This window comes from Heloderma suspectum, chromosome 2 (genome assembly GCF_057233095.1).
Source record: "Heloderma suspectum isolate Gila_16-S chromosome 2, 16-S_ref, whole genome shotgun sequence".
NCBI classification, from domain to species: Eukaryota; Metazoa; Chordata; class Lepidosauria; order Squamata; family Helodermatidae; genus Heloderma; species Heloderma suspectum.
Window position 1 is genome coordinate 125,137,289 of NC_139459.1, and position 18,878 is coordinate 125,156,166.

General features: G+C 44.4%; 1 protein-coding gene across 22 annotated transcripts in view; it reads right to left on the bottom strand.

The window, feature by feature from the left end:
* Window positions 1-498: 498 nt before the first annotated feature.
* SUSD1 (sushi domain containing 1) overlaps window positions 499-18,878 on the bottom strand; it is an 81,887-nt gene continuing 63,507 nt past the window's right edge. For 11 of the 22 annotated variants that reach the window (XM_084834706.1, XM_084834700.1, XM_084834698.1 and 8 more), the window contains 2 exons: window positions 10,632-10,725; window positions 4,256-5,408 (listed from right to left, as the gene is read on the bottom strand). In XM_084834706.1, coding sequence (XP_084690832.1) covers window positions 5,300-5,408; window positions 10,632-10,725 — 203 coding nt within the window. In that variant the 3' untranslated portion in view covers window positions 4,256-5,299. Of the gene's footprint in view, window positions 5,409-10,631; window positions 10,726-18,878 lie in introns of all 22 variants that reach the window. The other 11 variants (XR_014787819.1, XM_084834708.1, XM_084834703.1 and 8 more) reach the window with 3 other exon arrangements.

Below are 18,878 nucleotides of genomic sequence, written 5' to 3' on the forward strand. Positions count from 1 at the left end.
GCTCTCCCTCACCATTCCTTTGTCGACACTCCTGAAGCCCTACCTAAGGGACTTTTTCCAGTGCAAGTAGGGTGGCAATACCATTTGAGGACAAAGAGATTTGCCAGCCCGCCCCTGATATTGCTTCCTTAGGCGCAATGCCATATCAGCAATCTGTAACGAGAAAGGAGCGGGGGGGGGAATGACACGTGAGATTTGGAACAGGTGGAACGGCAAATGGAACACAGCTCAGTCACTCTGGCTGACTTGCTTAGAACAGAATTTTGCCCCAAGTTTCAATGGCACAAAGCAGTAGCTGATACAGCCTCCTAGGATCAAGATGCAGGAGGTCCAACCTCATATTACTGCATATAACTGATATCTGACAGCCCTTTTTAAAGGTTATTTGCTTAATTGAGCGCAGAGAAGTGGCAGGGGGAAGGGACATTTAAACTGTCCCCAGCTCAAAATCACACCCACCCCTGCTGGATTGACAAGCTATGTTTGAGATTTGGAGCAGGGTGATGGCATTTCATTTATTACATTTCTATACTGCCCAATAGCCAAAGCTCTCTGATAGGTTTACAAAGATTGAAAACCATAAAAATACATTATACATAGTATAAAAACCCATTTATATGCGAACATACAAAAATAGACAACACATACACAGACATACATATATCTAAACAATTTTTAAATGATCAATAAAAAAATGCAGGACCTGATTAAAAACTCGTCCTATGCTGCCAAATGCCTGAGAGAAGAGGAAGGGCTTAACCTGGGGCCGAAAAGATAACGATGTTGGCACCAGGCAGGCCTTGTCATGGAGATCATTCTATAATTGGGGGAGGGCACCACTGAGAAGGCCCTCTCTCTTGTTGCTGCCTTCTGAGCCTCCCTTGGGGGAGGCACCTGGATGAACGTAGTGTACAGGTGGGTTCGGGCAGGAGAGGTGCTCCGTGACGCACTGCGGTCTTGAGCCACATAAGGCTTTATAGGTCAAAACCAACACCTTAAACCAGGCTCAGAAACATACAGGCGGCCAGTGCAAGCGGGCCAGAATCAGTGTTGTATGTTTGATAACAGGCACTAGGAAGTCTATTCTGGCTGCCACATTTACATAAGATGTCGCTCCTGAACTGTCTTCAAAGGCAGCCCCACACAGAGCACATTGCAGTAATCTAACTTGGAGGTTCCCAGAGCACAGACAAATGAAGCCAGGTTATCCCTGTCCAGATAGGGGTGTAACTGGGCCACCAATCAAAGCTGGTAGAAGGCACTCCATGCCACTGAAGCCACCTGAGCCTCAAGTGACAAAGATGGCTCCAGGAGAACCCCCAAGGTATGAGCCTGCTCCTTCAGGGGGAGTGCAACCCCATCCAAAACAGGTTGAGCACCCTCCACTAGCAGCATCTCAGTCTCATCTGGATTGAGTTTCAGTTTATTAGCCCTCATCCAGTCCATTGTTGCAGCCAGGTACCGATCTAGCACATCCACTGACTCACCTGATGATAAAAAGCATACCGATGGCAATGCTCTCTAAAACTCAGGATGACCACACTCAGTGGTTCATGTAGATGTTACACAGTTTTTCACAGGGAACAAAACTGACCTCTGTGGAGCCTCATACTGGAGAATCCACAGGGCCAAGCAATATTCCCCAAGCACCACCTTCTGGAGTCAACGCTCCAAGTAGGAGCAAAACCACTGCAATGTAGTACCTCCCACTCCCAACTCAAGACAGTCATCCCAGAAGGACACCATGGTCAATAGTACTGAAAGCCACAAAGAGATCCTGGAGAATCAACAAGGTCACACTTGTCTCTCTCCTGACATACATCAACATGCTGGGTGACCAATGCTGTTCCTGTGCCCAAACTGGCCTGATCCCTGACTGAAATGGATCCCGCTAATCATTCTCCTATAAGAGTGTCTGGAGCTGGTTTTTGACCACCTGCCCAAGGACTTTGCCCAGGCAAGGAACATTTGCCAGCAGCCCAGAATTAAGATTTTCTGGGTCTAGGGAGGATTTCTTGGGGACTGGTCTCACCACCACCTATTTATTTCAGGCAGCCTGGGTCCACTCCTTCTCACAAGGAGGCATTAATCAACTCCCTGGTCCAGCCAGCTGTTCTCTCCCTGGCAGTTTTTATAAGCCAAGAGAGGCAAGGATCCAATACAGAAGTAATTACATGAACATGTCCAGGCACCATGTCAATATCCTCAAGCTGTACTAACGGAAACTCATCCAGGAAACTGGACAAAGCTGTGCTCTGGATACCTCACCTGACTCACCTGCTGTAACTCTGGAGTCTAAGTCCCAGCAGATGCAAGAGATTTTATCCTGGAAATGCCTAGCAAATGTATTACAGTGGGCCTCAGATGGATTTACAATGTCCTTAGGACCAGCATGTAATAGACCCTGGACAACCCTGAAAAAGCTCCACTGGGCGGCAGTTAGAAGATTTAATAGTGGCAGCAAGATGGGTGGTGTTTTTTTTTGCTGCCTTCATTGCCCCGAATATATATGACCATAGGCACACACCAGTGTTCGACTGCATCCACTAGGAGTTCTTCTCCATCTGCACTCAAGCTGTCTCCTATTTTGTTTCATTGCTCTCAGCTGTGGAGCATACCACGGAGCAGTGTGAGCTCTACTATAGAGAGGGTGCTCAGGAACAATCGTGTCAACCACTAGGGTCATTTCTGCATTCCACAGATCAACCAGGATTTCAACAGGACAGCCAGCCATATCAGCTGGAAGCCTCCCCAGAACTGTCTGGAAACCATCCAGATCCATTAGTCTCTGGGGGCAGACCATCTTAATAGGTCCCCCACTCTTGCAGATGGGAAAAGCTGCCGTATGTCTAAACCTCAGCAGGCGATGATCTGACCATGACAAAGGGACTGATTCAAAGTCCCCCACCTTCAGACCACCATCTCCATGTCCAGTTGAGAAAACCAAGTCTAGAATATGCCCTGCTACATGCATTGGGCCAATGACATGTTGGGGCAGTCCCATGGTTGTCATGGAGAGCATGAAATCCTGAGCTGCCCCAGACAAGGATGTTGCCCTCAGCATGGATGCTGACATCCCCCCAAACCAATAGTCCAGGGGACCTCCATAGCACACCCGACACCACCTCCATCAGCTCAGATAGGGAGACTGTTGAGCAGCAGGCTGGGCAGTACACCAACAGAATACCCAATCTGTCCTGCTGTCCCAACACGAGGTGCAAACACTCCAGATCAGCAGTCAGATGGGCAGGGAGACTGCAGAGGGGGATGGAACTCCTATAGACCACAGCAACACCCCTCCCTGGCCCTCTGGTCTACCCTGATGCTGAACCAAATACCTCGGTGGCCCAGCTGGGAGAGACTAGCTCCTCCCTGCTCACCTGCCAAGAATTTGGTGATGCATGCCAGATTGGCCACCTTGTCCGCTATTATGTCATGAATGACGGAGGTCTTATTTTCAACCATTATGTCATTTAAAAACAGCATCTGGAGACCCGAGAGCAGGCCGATAGGGCAACAACCAACCAAACCTGTGGGTGGGCAGAGGGCCAGAACATGGCACAGCTGTTAACTGTCTGGGCCATGTTCTCCTAACCCAGCCAGCCTTCTTCCCAATGCTGTATCTCTCTCTACCCCCTCAGGTTCCTCACTTGGCCCTGTATCCTCTCTCCCAGACACATGACCAGATTCTAAGAGAAGAAAACCAACCCCCATACAAAAAATATACAAAAGCCCATTGTCCCACTGTTAGATGGGTGGCCCTTGCCCTCGTGTGCTGCCCAAAGCAGCTCCCCCAAAGGACCCGTTTGTGGCCCTTGCCCCTGTACACCTCTTTCGCATCTCCCTCTTTGGCATCACTGCTGCCAGGGTCCCCCACCCCCCTGCATTGGGTCCTGGCGATAAGAGCCATCCCAGGAGACAGATGCAGCTGGCTCAGGTTGGCAATCGGCATGGGAGAGATTTTCTTCTTTGATCAGCTCTGCTAACAGTGGTGGTCTCCCCCACAGCAGAAAACAGCAACAAACAGCCCCAAAAAGCTGTGTTGGGCAGGGGCTGAGAGATGGGGCTCACCTGCCTGTATGATGTCCCAGGCAGGGAAATGGTTGTGACCCCCCCCCCCCCCCCGCTTCTCCGTTCTTAAATTGTTCCCTTCCAAAGCAGCTTTTCACCTTGAAAAGGAGGACTCCAGACTATGGTTGTATGTGTTTGTTGTGTGTAACATATAGTTGGGCCCTAAGGAAAAGTGTAGAGTGCTAATGCTGGAACCAAAATATATTTGAAAGTGGGAAAAAAGACAACACAGTAAAAAATAAAGGATCTTCTTTCACTGACAAGCACAGCGTAATTTTGGAAACATTTTGCCCGCAATGGACTTCCAGTGACAAGCATCTAATCACAAGTGCATCTGAACTAGAGGGCTTACTGCATTTGTGATTGCAGCCTTCTGAAGTTACAGACCATCTCAATTGAAACATAAGGTGGTGGTCTGGTTTGCATGACATGACAGACCACCATGGCTTAATTTACCCACGGGGACTGCTGTGTCATGCCTGGCACCTGCAAGCTCTATTTGCCATGGCTTGTTGTGTCATGAGTCATGAGAATCCAGGCAGCAGGAGTTGTTTGAGGGTGAGACAACCCTCAAAGAATCCATGGCTTGTTTAAGGCTATTTGGGGGTTGTCTAACGCTTTGCACGACAGGACAAGCCATGGCAAAGCAGGTGCCCATGAACACTATGCAAAAATGTTGCCCATGGGCACCCACCCATGACATGACAGCCCCCGCAGGTAAAATAATCCATGGTAGGCTGTTGTGACCATGGGCTAACTTAGACCCCATTGATCTCAATGGGAACTAGGTTCAACTAACTCATCACTCTGGATCCCAACCAATATTACCTGACTCTCAGCAACTCTAATCATAACTTACATTTCTGCCTTTTACCTGGGGATGTAAAAGCAATATTCCACTTTATGTTTGGATAGGGAGTTCCTAAACATTTCAGAGATGGGCTGAACAGTTGGTATTCACATTTGCTAAGGATTTCACATTTACATGTGTGTATACAGAACAATGTTCACCCGATACAGTTTAGGATGGAAAGCAAATGAAGGAAATGAGAAATCAAAATGGAAAATATCACTTGACTCCCAAATGTGAAGGAAGGTGCTGACATTCTGTGGGTTGATTTGCTTGCTCTGAGCATCCCAAGTGAACAGGAGTCCCATTTCTTATTTTCTTCTCTATTCAAGATGATTGGTAGATGTCTGCATTAGAGAAGAGAGGCAGTCTGAGTCACTAGAGAAGATGATGCAATGCTCTCTTGGCAATATTGATGGTTGCAGATAAGAGTTCCGCTGTTCTTTTGACCAGTTCAGCTGAAGGTAGTGGTACGTGTACTGCTGCACTATGCAGATAAGAGCCGAGGAATGGGTCGGGGAGAGAAAATAATCCAGTTAAAGGTAAAATACTTGAATGGTTGAAGCACAGAGCTACAGAAAATAACAAAAGCCACAAATACTCTCACTAGTTATTGGAGAATTAGGTGACTTGCATGTTTTGAGTTCAGGCAGAATTTAGAAAATTTTAATAGTATTTGTTGATAGTTATGTTGTTTGTGTGAATATCTTATAAAATAGTACAATGTGATACTTCTTTATTGATGGGGTGCTACATTAATAGAAATATCATATTCACTGTACAAACTATTTTATAAGGGATTCACACAAGACAGTAGAACAATAAAACACTATTCAAATTAAAAAGAGCAGATCATATATGCAGAGCATCCCATAAAAAAACAAGCTCTCACAGCTACTCTCTCAAGTGTTCCATGTGTGTATATCAACTTTCAAAATTGCATCATAATTGTAAACACAACAGAAAGTGATAATAAGCATAAATAAATGTTCTACAAAGTTAACAGATTTTTATACTGCCCTTCAATGTATTTTATTATTTACTAATATTCATCTACCACTTGATATACTAAAAACTCTAAGTGGTTACAAGTGGTAATAAAATAGAATTTTCAGTGCAGTTCACAATAGCTAAAGTAGAAAAACAAAACTTCAAATTAAAAACACACACACAGAAGGATAAAAGCAGCTGTGAAAATCCATGGTAAAAACTCCTAAAAATGTTAAAAGCCTGGGAAAATATCAAGGTATTTTGCCTGATGATGAAAAAACATAAGAGCATGCACCAAGCAAACCTTTAGGGGGACAAAGTTCGACAGACAGGGTGAAACAGGAAGAAGGCCTTCTCCCTGGTCATCACCTACCTCATCTCAGTTGGCGGGATATCTAGAGAAGGGCCCCTAAAGATAATTTCAATGTGCAGGCAAGTAGACATGGAAGAAAGTGTTCTTTCAGGTACGCAGGTCCTAAGCCACGTAGGATTTTAAAGGCCAACAGCAGCACTTTGATTTGCACATGGAAATGAACTGGAAGCTCTTTAAGCACAAGCAAGATACAATCTCAACATCTTGCCCCAGGTAGTATCCTAGCAGCTGCAACCTGCAGTTTCTGGGCACCCTTCCTCTCTCATTGCCAGCTGACTGTTGCTGAAAAGCGGCCAGAGGGAGGCATACCATGGGATCACAGTGATCCCATCATGTACACATGCCTTCAGCTGAGCTGGCCAGAAGGACAGCTCCCACTGCCCCGCAGATTGGCACTGGGAACCTCAGGAGAGAGCTGACCCTCAGTTTCCAACAATCTACTGAGGAGTAGGGAGTGGGCCTGCGGACACAGAAATCAGCCAAGGGCTGCAAGCCACTCACAGGTTGCCCAAATGTGCTTTAGGGGGAGCGCAGCCCCATCCAGATCATCATCAGATTATTATATCTGTGTCATATCCATAAAATGGTCAAGATAATAAAGATTAAGAAACAGGTAGCTTTCTAGATTTAGGAAACAGTGTATGTAAATTTTCCATTGTGTTACTTACAAAAGCTGAGGGGTGGGGAGCGGGGAGGGGAGCCTTCCGTCCCAAAACAAAGGAAATGCTTGTAGCAAATCTGCTACAGTGCAAGAAAAGCCTAGCAATCCACATATACATTTCTTTCTATATCTTGGAGGCCTACATATATGATTTCCGCCACTCCCAATTATGATTTTAATGGAGTCTGTTTGCACAAATCAGTTATAAGGATTGTTTGTACTGTATTATAGTTTTGCTGAAAAGGTGGAGAAGAGCACCAGCTTGAAATCTGTAAGGCAGTGAGCAGCTGGTAATTCCTGTGGCTTTTGTTTTCTTCTTCCATTTCCTGCTTCTGCAAAGGCAGCCCTTCTGCTTTTTCCTTGTGGGACACAAGGGCTGGTCACAATTGTGCTTGTTTAGAAGGTAAACAGAAGTGAAGGTTTTTATAATGGTTTGAAATTACCTACAAACATAGACATGTGCACTGGCTCTGTCAGTAGCAATGACTGGCAGAGGAATAAAGTGTGAAACAGCTGCATAATGCATAAACTCTACCAAATACGAGAAGTGTATGGAAGGCTTAGCTGTTATTGCTCACCTACATTTATACAATTGGTGCGTACTTTTATCTACCCTGAGGTGGATGCATCCATTGCATATAGGCTCATGCATGCCTCTCCGTGACTACAACCTCAAGTGTGAAACTATCATTGGTGATCAAACACCAGATATCGAGCATTTGTATTGCTCAACATATGCCTTGCACATAATGCCCTCCAGTGGAGGCTGTTCACATGTTCACTTGGAGCTTAGTGCTGCTTTTTCATTAAATTTAATTTAGTGTCTTCCTTCATCTTTCCCCTTTCTTCATATGTCTGTTTATTTAGATAGTAAGAGTTTTTCTAGGTGAGGCTTTTATTGTGTGCTCACCATTCTTCACTCATGGTAGCTTGTGTGCTTGTCTTTCCTCACTCATGTCGTCATCCTCCAGGGCTTCTCCCATGCTTTCATGCATTTTCGTGCAGGGGTTGGGGTGGGGTGGGGGTTTGACCAGCAAAAGTCCAGCATTTTGGGGAATGGTAGATTGAAATGCTAGCGTAATTGTGCAATTCCACTATGCCACAGTGCCACCTCAAGGTTATGTAGTAGAACATACAGGAGGCAAAGAAGGAAAACCCCTGAAAAATGTGTGTAGAGGAGCCAATCATAATTCTTCAAGAGAATCCACAAGCAGAAGCTGTGGTAAAGTGGTGGGTTAAAAGCCTCATCTAGAAAAGCCCTAAACCTGCAGCCAGGATTCTGTTCTTTTTAGTTCTGTTTAGATTGTATAGTATAACCATGGGCATCATGCATCTATGAGCCGCATGCGCTCTGCACTGCCCCCTGAATTGACCCTAATTCAGTGAAAAATAATTTGGGGGAAAAATTTTAGGTGGGGGAAATGGCATCTGTAACAGCTCCAGAGCACCAAAAGGATCAAAATTAGCTTGCAGTCAAGCAAATGTTGACTCGTTTGGAGCTCCGTAGCTGCTCTGGATGCCATTTATTTATGTTTAACAAGTTTACAATTTTTTTCTTGGCACCTGCAAGGCGATAGGGAGGTCCAGGGGGAGAAAATGGCCCCTGGACCTCCCAAAGTAGCCCACAACTGGTATCGCACCTTGCTTTCCTTTGGGCACTTAATAAATAAATATTATTATTCTCACATTATATTGTATCTCACTTTTGTTGTACACCATCCAGAGAACTTCAGTTACTGGGTGATTTAAAAGTACAGTAACTAAATAAATAGTTTGAACTTTGTTATTTTATTCATTTATTACATTTATATCCCATACTTCTTCCCAAAGCAGCATACATGGTTAGTTCCCTGCCATCTATTTTGTCCTCACAACTAGCTAACGAGCATAATTACTCAACCCTGCTATGGACCAGCACTGAAGGGTTTACTTAGATAAAACTCCATGATAAAAGGCACACACTGTCTAGCTAAATTGAGTATAACTTCTACTGCTGATTAGTATGATTTGAGAAGTGGACATAACTGCAAAATTTTGCAACCACCCTCTCCCCACACTAATTCCCTCACATTCCCCTCATCCTTGACATGCTAGGTCAATTCTCTTACATATTTAATAAAGACATGTTCCTATCTTAATTTACCATTAAGTTTATTGTTAAACACCTTCAACAGTAAACAAAAATAATAAATCCTAAAAAGTCTAGATCTAAATAAAAACCTACTTGGAAGTTTCACTGTAGAATACATTTATCATATATTCTACAGCCAGCAGGGATTTGGTATCATTTTCCTGGTCAATTACCATTATGAGCACAAAAGCACTTTTGGAAACTTTGCTTTGGGATTTGGATCATGAGAATCAATTAAAAAAAGGGGGGAGGCACAAAAAATCTTTCTTCTTTGGTCCCTTTCACTTCAAAGATCTCTCTTCTGCAATTCTATTTCTGAATGCCAAACAAGCTTAAATTGATCTGACCTCTGTAATTCCTATGCAAAGTAAACACAGGTCAATTGCCTGTTAGTGAGAAAAAGGAGAACAGCAATCAAGCCTCTACAGACACATTTCTTGGTTGAAAAGCTATCAAACAGGCAGAGCTGATGGGCAAATTGGGTCTTGCATACTCACATATGTGAGAGCAGAGTTATGTGAAGACAAAGGGCCATTTCAGACATAATGGGAAACGATGCATTCCCTGCTATGTGAAAAGCCTGCACAAGTGTCAGGCTTGCATACTCCCCACTTCACCTCATTTCCTTCTGCTTGGCCAGGAGGAGAATATTGGAAGCTCTTGCTTCTTCTTTAAACCTCCCACAGTTCTTCATTAAGTTGAAACTCAGGAAACTGTGGTTTGCTTAAATTGTGTTTTGTTAGAACAAGCCAAGAACAAACTATGGTTTCAGGTTCTGGCTTTTTCTAATAAATCACAATTTAAACAAACCACAATTCCAGAGTTCTGATATAATAGGGAACTATGGGTTGTTTAAAAGGAGAAGCAAAAGCTTTCAATAACCTCCCTGAGGACATGCAAAAGGAGGGGTTGGAAGGGGAAGCAAATGAGCCTGAGGCTTGTTCGTGTAGTGGGAAACCATGGTTTCCTGCCACATCTGAACTGACTCATATTGTTTAGTCTTGAAATATGTTCCAAATGTTCTTATCTATGAAAAAAGAGTATTTCTTTTCCCTATCTAAAACAACTGCCTCAGTAAGGGAGAAGACAGCTGTAGTTTCATAGTGTTATTGCTACCTTTCATACATATACTTTTTTGTTCTAGGGCAAGCTGATAAAAGCAATAAAACAGCAATACAAAATTCTACATATTTTCAGCCCACATTTTTTAGAACTGATGGTGATGGGGCCTAATGAAAAGTGTCAGTGCCATTACCAACAGACCTCCTAGTCCCCCCAGTTGCCAGGGCATTTTTGCAAAGTGAAGGATGAAGATATCTGTTTTGTGATAAATGCATATATCTCTTCTTTTTTTCTTTTCTTTTTTTTAAAAGGCAGACAGTTTGCCTGATACATAATGGATGGGGCTGGACTGAGGACTGGCACAACGTCTTAGCATGGGAATTAATTTCTTTACCTTTGTTTCCCAGAAATTCCCAATGTTGCTCATTCTTTTGTACAATTCTAGCAGACAGATGAAAGTTACAGAAGTGAATACTGAGTATTAATTACATACCATGCTACACAGAGCAAAAGTAACAGGATGGAGCAGAAAGCAGCACCTGACCCTAATAAGACAAAAGTCAAGTGCTGAGGGGAGGATGGTGAATCTGAAAGAAAAAAGGAAAGAAAAATTCAAGGAGGCACCTACCAAATGATGCAGCTCAGTCTTATGATTCGTTGTCAGAAGGGAATGAAGTTTAAGCATTGCAGCAAAACTCATATACTGGATTTACTGCTGTGTCAGGCAGCAGCTGATCTAACCAGACCACAGCCAGTAGCCAACTGAAGAAGTTCCATTAACACGTTGTTTCTCAAAAGCAATTGTATGCTGTACCTACTCCTTTCTTGACTCCATTCCCTTTTTCTGTGAGATCACCCCAGAACCCCCCCCCCCGCATTTACCCCAAGATTATAGGAAGGCCCAGAATACTGAGCAAAGTCAACTGTATGCAAATTTAGTACAAGCAAAAGGAGATCAGTGCTGCTGCGTGTCAGTCTTCAATGATCAGCTAAAATGTAGGCAGAGTGTGGGGGTGGAGTTACATTGACGTGAGATATCCACACATATGGCCCCTCCACCCCAAGAACAGGGTGATGGTGACTCGTGTGATTTAGAAGGTCGAGAGAGACAACTCCATTTCCCTCGCAGTCCTAGGGTGCCTGAGTGGACATGTGCTAAGGAGGATCGGGGGGAGGGGGGTTGCTTAACACTTCTCTCTACCGATTCTCCCCTGCAAATTGCTTCCTTGGTTATTACTTCTACTGGTCTGCAAGACCAGAAGCTAGGCCACAGGGGAAAATGAGTGGGGCAAGACATTTACACAGACAAATCAGCAGGTGAAGGACACTCCCCCACCTATCTTCATCTGTAAATCCACACCCACCCACCCCGCAATGTTAAGCAGCAGATACATGTTGATTAATGTGTAGCTCTGCTCTTAAATAGAATGGTCAACTACAACTACCAAAAAAAGAGAAGGAAAAAAAGGATTGTAACCTAGCTGGCCAAAGAACCTGAAAGCACAGTGTGGAGAGGGTGGGTTTGGGTCAGGAGTAGGTGAGATTAACTGAGGTTCAGGATCTGCAAGCCCCAAACCAAACTCTATACAGGGTTTGCCTGGTAAAAGGAAGACAATCCCAGAACTTGTCTGAAGAGCACCTGCTCATTGACCATGGCAAATGATGGCCTGTACTCAGTGAATTAACTGAAGCGCTGTCACCTGTGGATGAGAGATCCTGCCCTGAATAAAGCATTAGACTAGATGGAGTCTTCTAACTACAGTTCGGATTAGACAAACAAACTAGCAATAAGACAACCCAATCTAAATTTGAACAAGGGCTAATAAGGACACAATGATGTGCCATATTGTTGTTGTTCAGTCATTCAGTCGTGTCCGGCTCTTCATGAATACTTTTGGATAAATAAATGCACCTTTCTCCTGAGGCAAAATATTTATAAGCCAATAAATCAATCAATATAATCTATATGTCATCTGGAGAAAAACAGGAACGTAACATTAGAACGGAATACTGGTGCTTACTTGTGGGGTTATGCTCGCTAGGCATCATGTTTGGCTGTTGGCAGTGATGGGGGATAAAAGACAATAAAGAGAGAGAGAGAGAAAAGATGCCTAGAAATTCAGTATCGCCCTCATGTTCAAAAAGTAGAGATAAATACAGCTACAAAAGAGCAACTGTAGCCAACTGATGTAACCTTTGCTGCTGCCACACCAACCAGATGAGTATGAAATTACAGCACCATGCAAGTGAGAGCGACCAGAGCGACCTGACCACCCAGACAGCGAGCGACCAGAGCGAGTGAACAGGGGGAGCGACCAGAGCGACCAGACCACCGCGAGTGACCTGAGCAAGCAAACAGGGGGAGCAAACAGGAGTTGGCCAGGGGGGTTGCAGTGGTACAGGAGACAAAGGAGACAGCGGCTAAGCGGTAAGTGGGCTGCAGGAAGCCCAGGGGGCTGCCCTTTATCCTTCTGAGTGGCTGTGAGCTCACCAGGTGCTTCTGAGAGCTCCAACTGAATTGGGGGTGTGTGGCCTGAGTACTCCCAGCAGCTGAGTGGGCAAGAAGCTTCAGTCTGTTTCCCGCCTCCCAGCTGAGCAGAGCAGAGCAAGCTGCTCTAGCTGGTCCAGGGACTACAGAAGTGAGCAAGCTCCCAGAGAGTGAGCGACCAGAGCGAGCGGACAGGGGGAGCAAACAGGAGTTGGCCAGGGGAGTTCAGCAGGGGAGGTCAAGGGGGAGGCCCCTAACATTTTTTCCTCTTTTTTTTCTTTTCCTTTTTTAACAAATTTCTTTTTTTTTCTTTTTTCTCTCATTTATTTGTCTTGTAACACACACTTCCACACCAGTGGGACTCTGCTTTTAACCTCTAGTGAGTACAGGAGCAGGCACAGGCTAGTCTAGATCACAAAGCTAGACACAAAAAGGGAAAAGAGGTTATGGAAGGACAAGACTCTCCAGTGGTGGTGACCTGCAAGGTGTCTGCAATGTCTGTTTTCTTGCCTGAGATCAACATGGCCTACACCTGCAACAAGTGCAAGTTGATCATGCTGCTGGAAGAAAAAGTAAATGGACTGGAGCGGCGACTGTCGACCCTTCGGGGAATAAGAGAACACGAAGAGTTCTTGGACAGAATGGGGGAACTACAGCAGCAAAGTGAAGACCAGAAGCTTGAAGAGAAACAGCAAGATGAGGCAGAAGTGGGAAATGCTGAGGTGAGGAAAAATGGAGTAGAGGATACTCCTTGGAAAAGGGTGACAGTTAGGAGAAGAAGAACTAGACGCCACTCTGCACCAGTGGAAGCAGTGGAGCTGTGGAACCGATTCCAGGTACTTGAGGATGAGACTGGAGGACAGCCTGCAGAGGAAGAATCACAGGGGAACCTACATGAGAGTGAGCAAGAGGCTGAAGGTCAGTCAAGCAGAGGCAATGTAACCCAGGCCTACAACAAGAAGACAAGAAGAGTGGTAGTAGTGGGAGACTCCTTGCTGCGTGGGATCGAGACCCAAGTATGTCGTGAAGACCCGTGGACTCGCCAGGTATATTGTCTCCAGGGAGGATGGATTAGAGACGTGACTGAAAGGTTGCCTGCACTCATAAAGCCCACTGACAGGTATCCCTTTCTTCTCATCCATGTGGGAACAAATGATACCGCCAAGCGGAGCTACGAAGAGATCATGTCAGACTTTGAAGCTTTGGGAAGGAAACTCAAGAACTTTGGGGCCCAGATAGTTTTCTCATCCATACTTCCAGTAGTTAGAAGAGGGACAGAAAGGGAACGAAAAATACTCCAGGTGAATGACTGGCTACGAAGGTGGTGCCGACGAGAGAGATTTGGATTCTGGGACCACGGGCTATACTTCCTGGAAGATGGGCTGTTGGCAAGGGACGGTTTGCCCCTCACAAAGGCTGGGAAGAATGTGTTTGGCCACAGCATGAAGAACTTCATCAGGAGGGCTTTAAACTGAATCCTACGGGGAAGGGAGATGTAAAGTTGGGGGTAACAATGGACATAGGCTCATGCACTGCAACAGAGAGAACAGCTCTAATAGCACCCAATAACAGTCTTCAGACACATGTAGGAAGAAAGCCAGACTACGAAGCACATGGTCTTCGATGTCTATATACTAATGCCCAGAGTATGGGAAACAAACAGAACAAACTTGAACTCTTAATACAAGGGGGAAATTATGACTTGATAGGTATAACTGAGACTTGGTGGGATGACTCTCATGACTGGAATACAGCAATAGAAGGATATAACTTGTTCAAAAAGAACAGGAGGAACAGAAAGGGAGGTGGGGTTGCACTGTATGTGAAAAATACATATCTCTGCACAGAAATACAGGAGGATGAGCTTGGTAGCCCCATCAAGAGCATCTGGATCAAAATAAATGGAGCAAAGAATAAAAGGAACCTGGTGGTCGGAGTCTACTACCGGCCACCCAGTCAAGGAGAAGACGAAGCTTTTGAAAAGCAAATAGCCAATGTTTTAAGGAAGCATGATGTAGTAGTAATGGGCAATTTCAATTTCCTCGATATTTGTTGGGAGACAAATTCTACAAAACACGGTCCCTCCAGGAAATTCCTGACTTGTGTGGCGGATAACTTCCTCCTACAGAAAGTAGAGGAAGAAACTAGAGGATCGGCTATCCTTGACTTGATCCTAACCAACAGAGATGACTTAGTGGATAAAGTAGCAGTTACAGGAACTCTGGGGGAAAGCGACCATGTTGTACTTCAGTTCTTAGTAGTAAGGGAAGCAAAAGCCGAGTGGAGTCAAATGCGTACCCTGGATTTTAGGAAAGCTGATTTTAATAAACTCAGAACAATGATCAGTAAGGTCCCATGGCAAGCGATGCTAATGAGAAAAGGAGTCCAAGATGGGTGGGAGCTTTTAAAAAAGGAAATTCTCAAGGCACCATTACAAACAATTCCAACAAGAAGAAAAGGTGGAAGACAACAGAAGAAGCCAATGTGGCTTCACAAAAAGCTTAGGGATGACCTGAAAACAAAAAAGGACACATATAGGAAGTGGAAAGAAGACCAAGTAACAAAGGAAGAGTACAGGCAGGTAGCACAGAATTGCAGGGATGGTGTCAGGAAGGCTAAAGCTGAGAACAAGCTGAGGTTAGCGAGGGATGCTAAAAACAACAAAAAGTCTTTCTTCAGATATGTGCATAGTAAAAGGCAGAGGAAAGAAATAGTTGTTCAGCTATTAAATAAGGATGGCAAAATGATAACAGATGACAAAGAAAAGGCAGAGGTGCTCAATTCCTACTTTGGCTCAGTCTTCTCCCAAAAGAGGGTCTATGACCCCCCTGGCAAAGGCGAAGTACAGGCTGAAGGGGCAGGATTGCAGCTTGAGATTGAAGGCATATGGTCAAGGAACACCTCATTACTTTGAATGAGTTCAAATCTCCAGGGCCAGATGAACTGCTAGGGTAATAAAGGAACTGGCAGAAGAACTCTCAGAACCGCTGTCTATTCTCTTTGAGAAATCATGGAGGACGGGTGAAGTGCCAGGTGACTGGAGGAGGGCTAATGTTGTCCCTATCTGCAAAAAGGAGGAACCTGGGAACTACAGACCAGTCAGTCTGACATCAATCCCTGGGAAAATTCTGGAGCAGATGATAAAGCAATCCATCTGTAAGCACCTTGAAAACAATGCAGTGATTACTCGAAGCCAACATAGATTTGTCAGGAACAAATCCTGCCAGATGAACCTCATCTCCCTTGTGGACTGTGGGAATGCTGTAGACATCATATACCTCGACTTCAGCAAAGCTTTCGACAGAGTGCCCCATGATATCCTGATGAGCAAACTAGCTCAAAGTGGGCTAGATGAAACAACGGTCCGGTGGATCCACAGTTGGCTACAGAATCGGACTCAAAGAGTGCTTATCAATGGGACTTTCTCAAACTGGGGAGAGGTAACGAGTGGGGTACCGCAGGGCTCAGTCCTGGGCCCAGTGCTCTTCAACATTTGTATTAATGACTTGGAGGAGGAGGTGCAGGGAATGCTGATCAAATTTGCAGATGACACAAAATTGGGAGGGATAGCTAATACCCTGGAAGACAGAAACAAAATTCAAAGTGATCTTGATAGACTAGAGCACTGGGCAGAAAACAACATAATGACATTTAATAGGGATAAATGCCAAGTTCTGCACCTAGGAAAAAGAAACCAAATGCACAATTACAAGATGGGGGATATGTGGCTCAACAACACTACAAGCAAGAAGGATCTTGGAATTGTTGTCGATCACAAGCTGAATATGAGCCAACAATGTGACGTGGCTGCAAAAAAGGCCAATGCTCTTTTGGGCTGCATTAACAGAAGCATAGCTTCCAAATCCCGGGAAGTACTTGTTCCCCTCTACTCAGCACTGGTTAGGCCTCATCTGGAATACTGTGTCCAGTTCTGGGCACCACACTTTTAAGAAGGATGCAGAGAAACTGGAGAGGGTTCAGAGGAGGGCAACAAAGATGATCAGGGGACTGGAAACAAAGCCCTATGAGGAGAGACTGAAAGACCTGGGCATGTTTAGTCTTGAGAAGAGAAGACTGAGGGGAGACAGGATAGCGCTCTTCGAGTACTTGAAAGGTTGTCACAGAGAGGAAGGCCAGGATCTCTTCTCGATCATCCCAGAGTGCAGGACATGGAATAATGGGCTCAAGTTACAGGAAGCCAGATTCCATCTGAACATCAGGAAAGACTTCCTGACTGTTAGAGCAATACGACAATGGAACCAATGACCTAGGGAGGTAGTGGGCTCTCCTACACTGGAGGCGTTCAAGACGAGGCTGGACAGCCATCTTGTCGGGGATGCTCTGCCTTGGATTCCTGCATTGAGCCTGGGGTTGGACTCGATGGCCTTGTAGGCCCCTTCCAACCCTACTATTCTATGATTCTATGATCTGCCTAGAGATGCAAAATTTCTGGAAAATTTGCCATAGCACTTGAGGGTGCTGAAAATTTGGGAACACAGAACTAAACACAATATTTACTTTCTTACTAAATCTAAACTTACTTCATTGCTCTAAGAACATGAAATATATTTTGCATAACGTAGGCTGCAATCCTATACACCGGAGTGGGGAACGTGTGACTGTCCAGATTTTGTTCTACAACTCCCATCAGCCTTCACCACTGGCTACACTGGCTAGGGCTGATGGGAGTTGTAGGCAAAACATCTGGAGGGCCATGAGCTGCCCACCCCTGCTATACACACTTCTCTGGAAGTAATATCCACTGAAATTAATGGGTCTTACTTCTGAGTAGAGATTAATAGGGTTGCACTTTAGAATATAAAGTTGTCCTTGGTTGAGCATGCACATTTTGAAACATTTGGAAGTTTATTTTATTTGATGAAAAGAAGATAGCATATATTTAGTTCTTCCTATTTTGTAGTGCAACATACAAAATAATTAAATTTTAAATAATTAAATAATTATTTAAATAATAAAATTTAAATAATTAAGATTAATAATACAATTTAAATAATTAAGAATTATTTAAGATTTAAATAATTAAATCTTCAGACACATGTAGGAAGAAAGCCAGACTATGAAGCACATGGTCTTCGATGTCTATATACTAATGCCCAGAGTATGGGAAACAAACAGAACCAACTTGAACTCTTAATACAAGAGGGAAATTATGACCTGATAGGTATAACTGAGACTTGGTGGGATGACTCTCATGACTGGAATACAGCAATGGAAGGATATAACTTGTTCAAAAAGAACAGGAGGAACAGAAAGGGAGGTGGGGTTGCACTGTATGTGAAAAATACATATCTCTGCACAGAAATACAAGAGGATGAGCTTGGTAGCCCCATCGAGAGCATCTGGGTTGAAATAAATGGAGCAAAGAATAAAAGGAACCTGGTGGTCGGAGTCTACTACCGGCCACCCAATCAAGGATAAGACAAGGATGAAACTTTTGAAAAGCAAATAGCCAATGTTTTAAGGAAGCATGATGTAGTAGTAATGGGGGACTTCAATTTCCCCGATATTTGTTGGGAGACAAATTCTGCAAAACATGGCCCCTACAGGAAATTCCTGACTTGTGTGGCGGATAACTTCCTCCTACAGAAAGCAGAGGAAGGAACTAGAGGATCGGCTATCCTTGACTTGATCCTAACCAACAGAGATGACTTAGTGGATAAAGTAGCAGTTACAGGAACTCTGGGGGAAAGCGACCATGTTGTACTTCAGTTCTTGGTTCTAAGGGAAGCAAAAGCCGAGTGTAGTCAAATGCGTACCCTGGATTTTAGGAAAGCTGATTTTCATAAACAATGATCAGTAAGGTCCCATGGCAAGCGACGCTAACGAGAAAAGGAGTCCAAGATGGGTGGGAGCTTTTAAAAAAGGAAATTCTCAAGGCACAATCACAAGCAATTCCAACAAGAAGAAAAGGTGGAAGACAACAGAAGAAGCCAATGTGGCTTCACAAAAAGCTTAGGGATGACCTGAAAACAAAAAAGGACACATATAGGAAGTGGAAAGAAGGCCAAGTAACAAAGGAAGAGTACAGGCAGATAGCACAGAATTGCAGGGATGGCGTCAGGAAGGCTAAAGCTGAGAATGAACTGAGGTTAGCAAGGGATGTTAAAAACAACAAAAAGGCTTTCTTCAGCTACGTGCATAGTAAAAGGCAGAGGAAAGAAATGGTGGTTCAGCTATTAAATAAGGATGGCAAAACGATAACAGATGACAAAGAAAAGGCAAAGGTGCTCA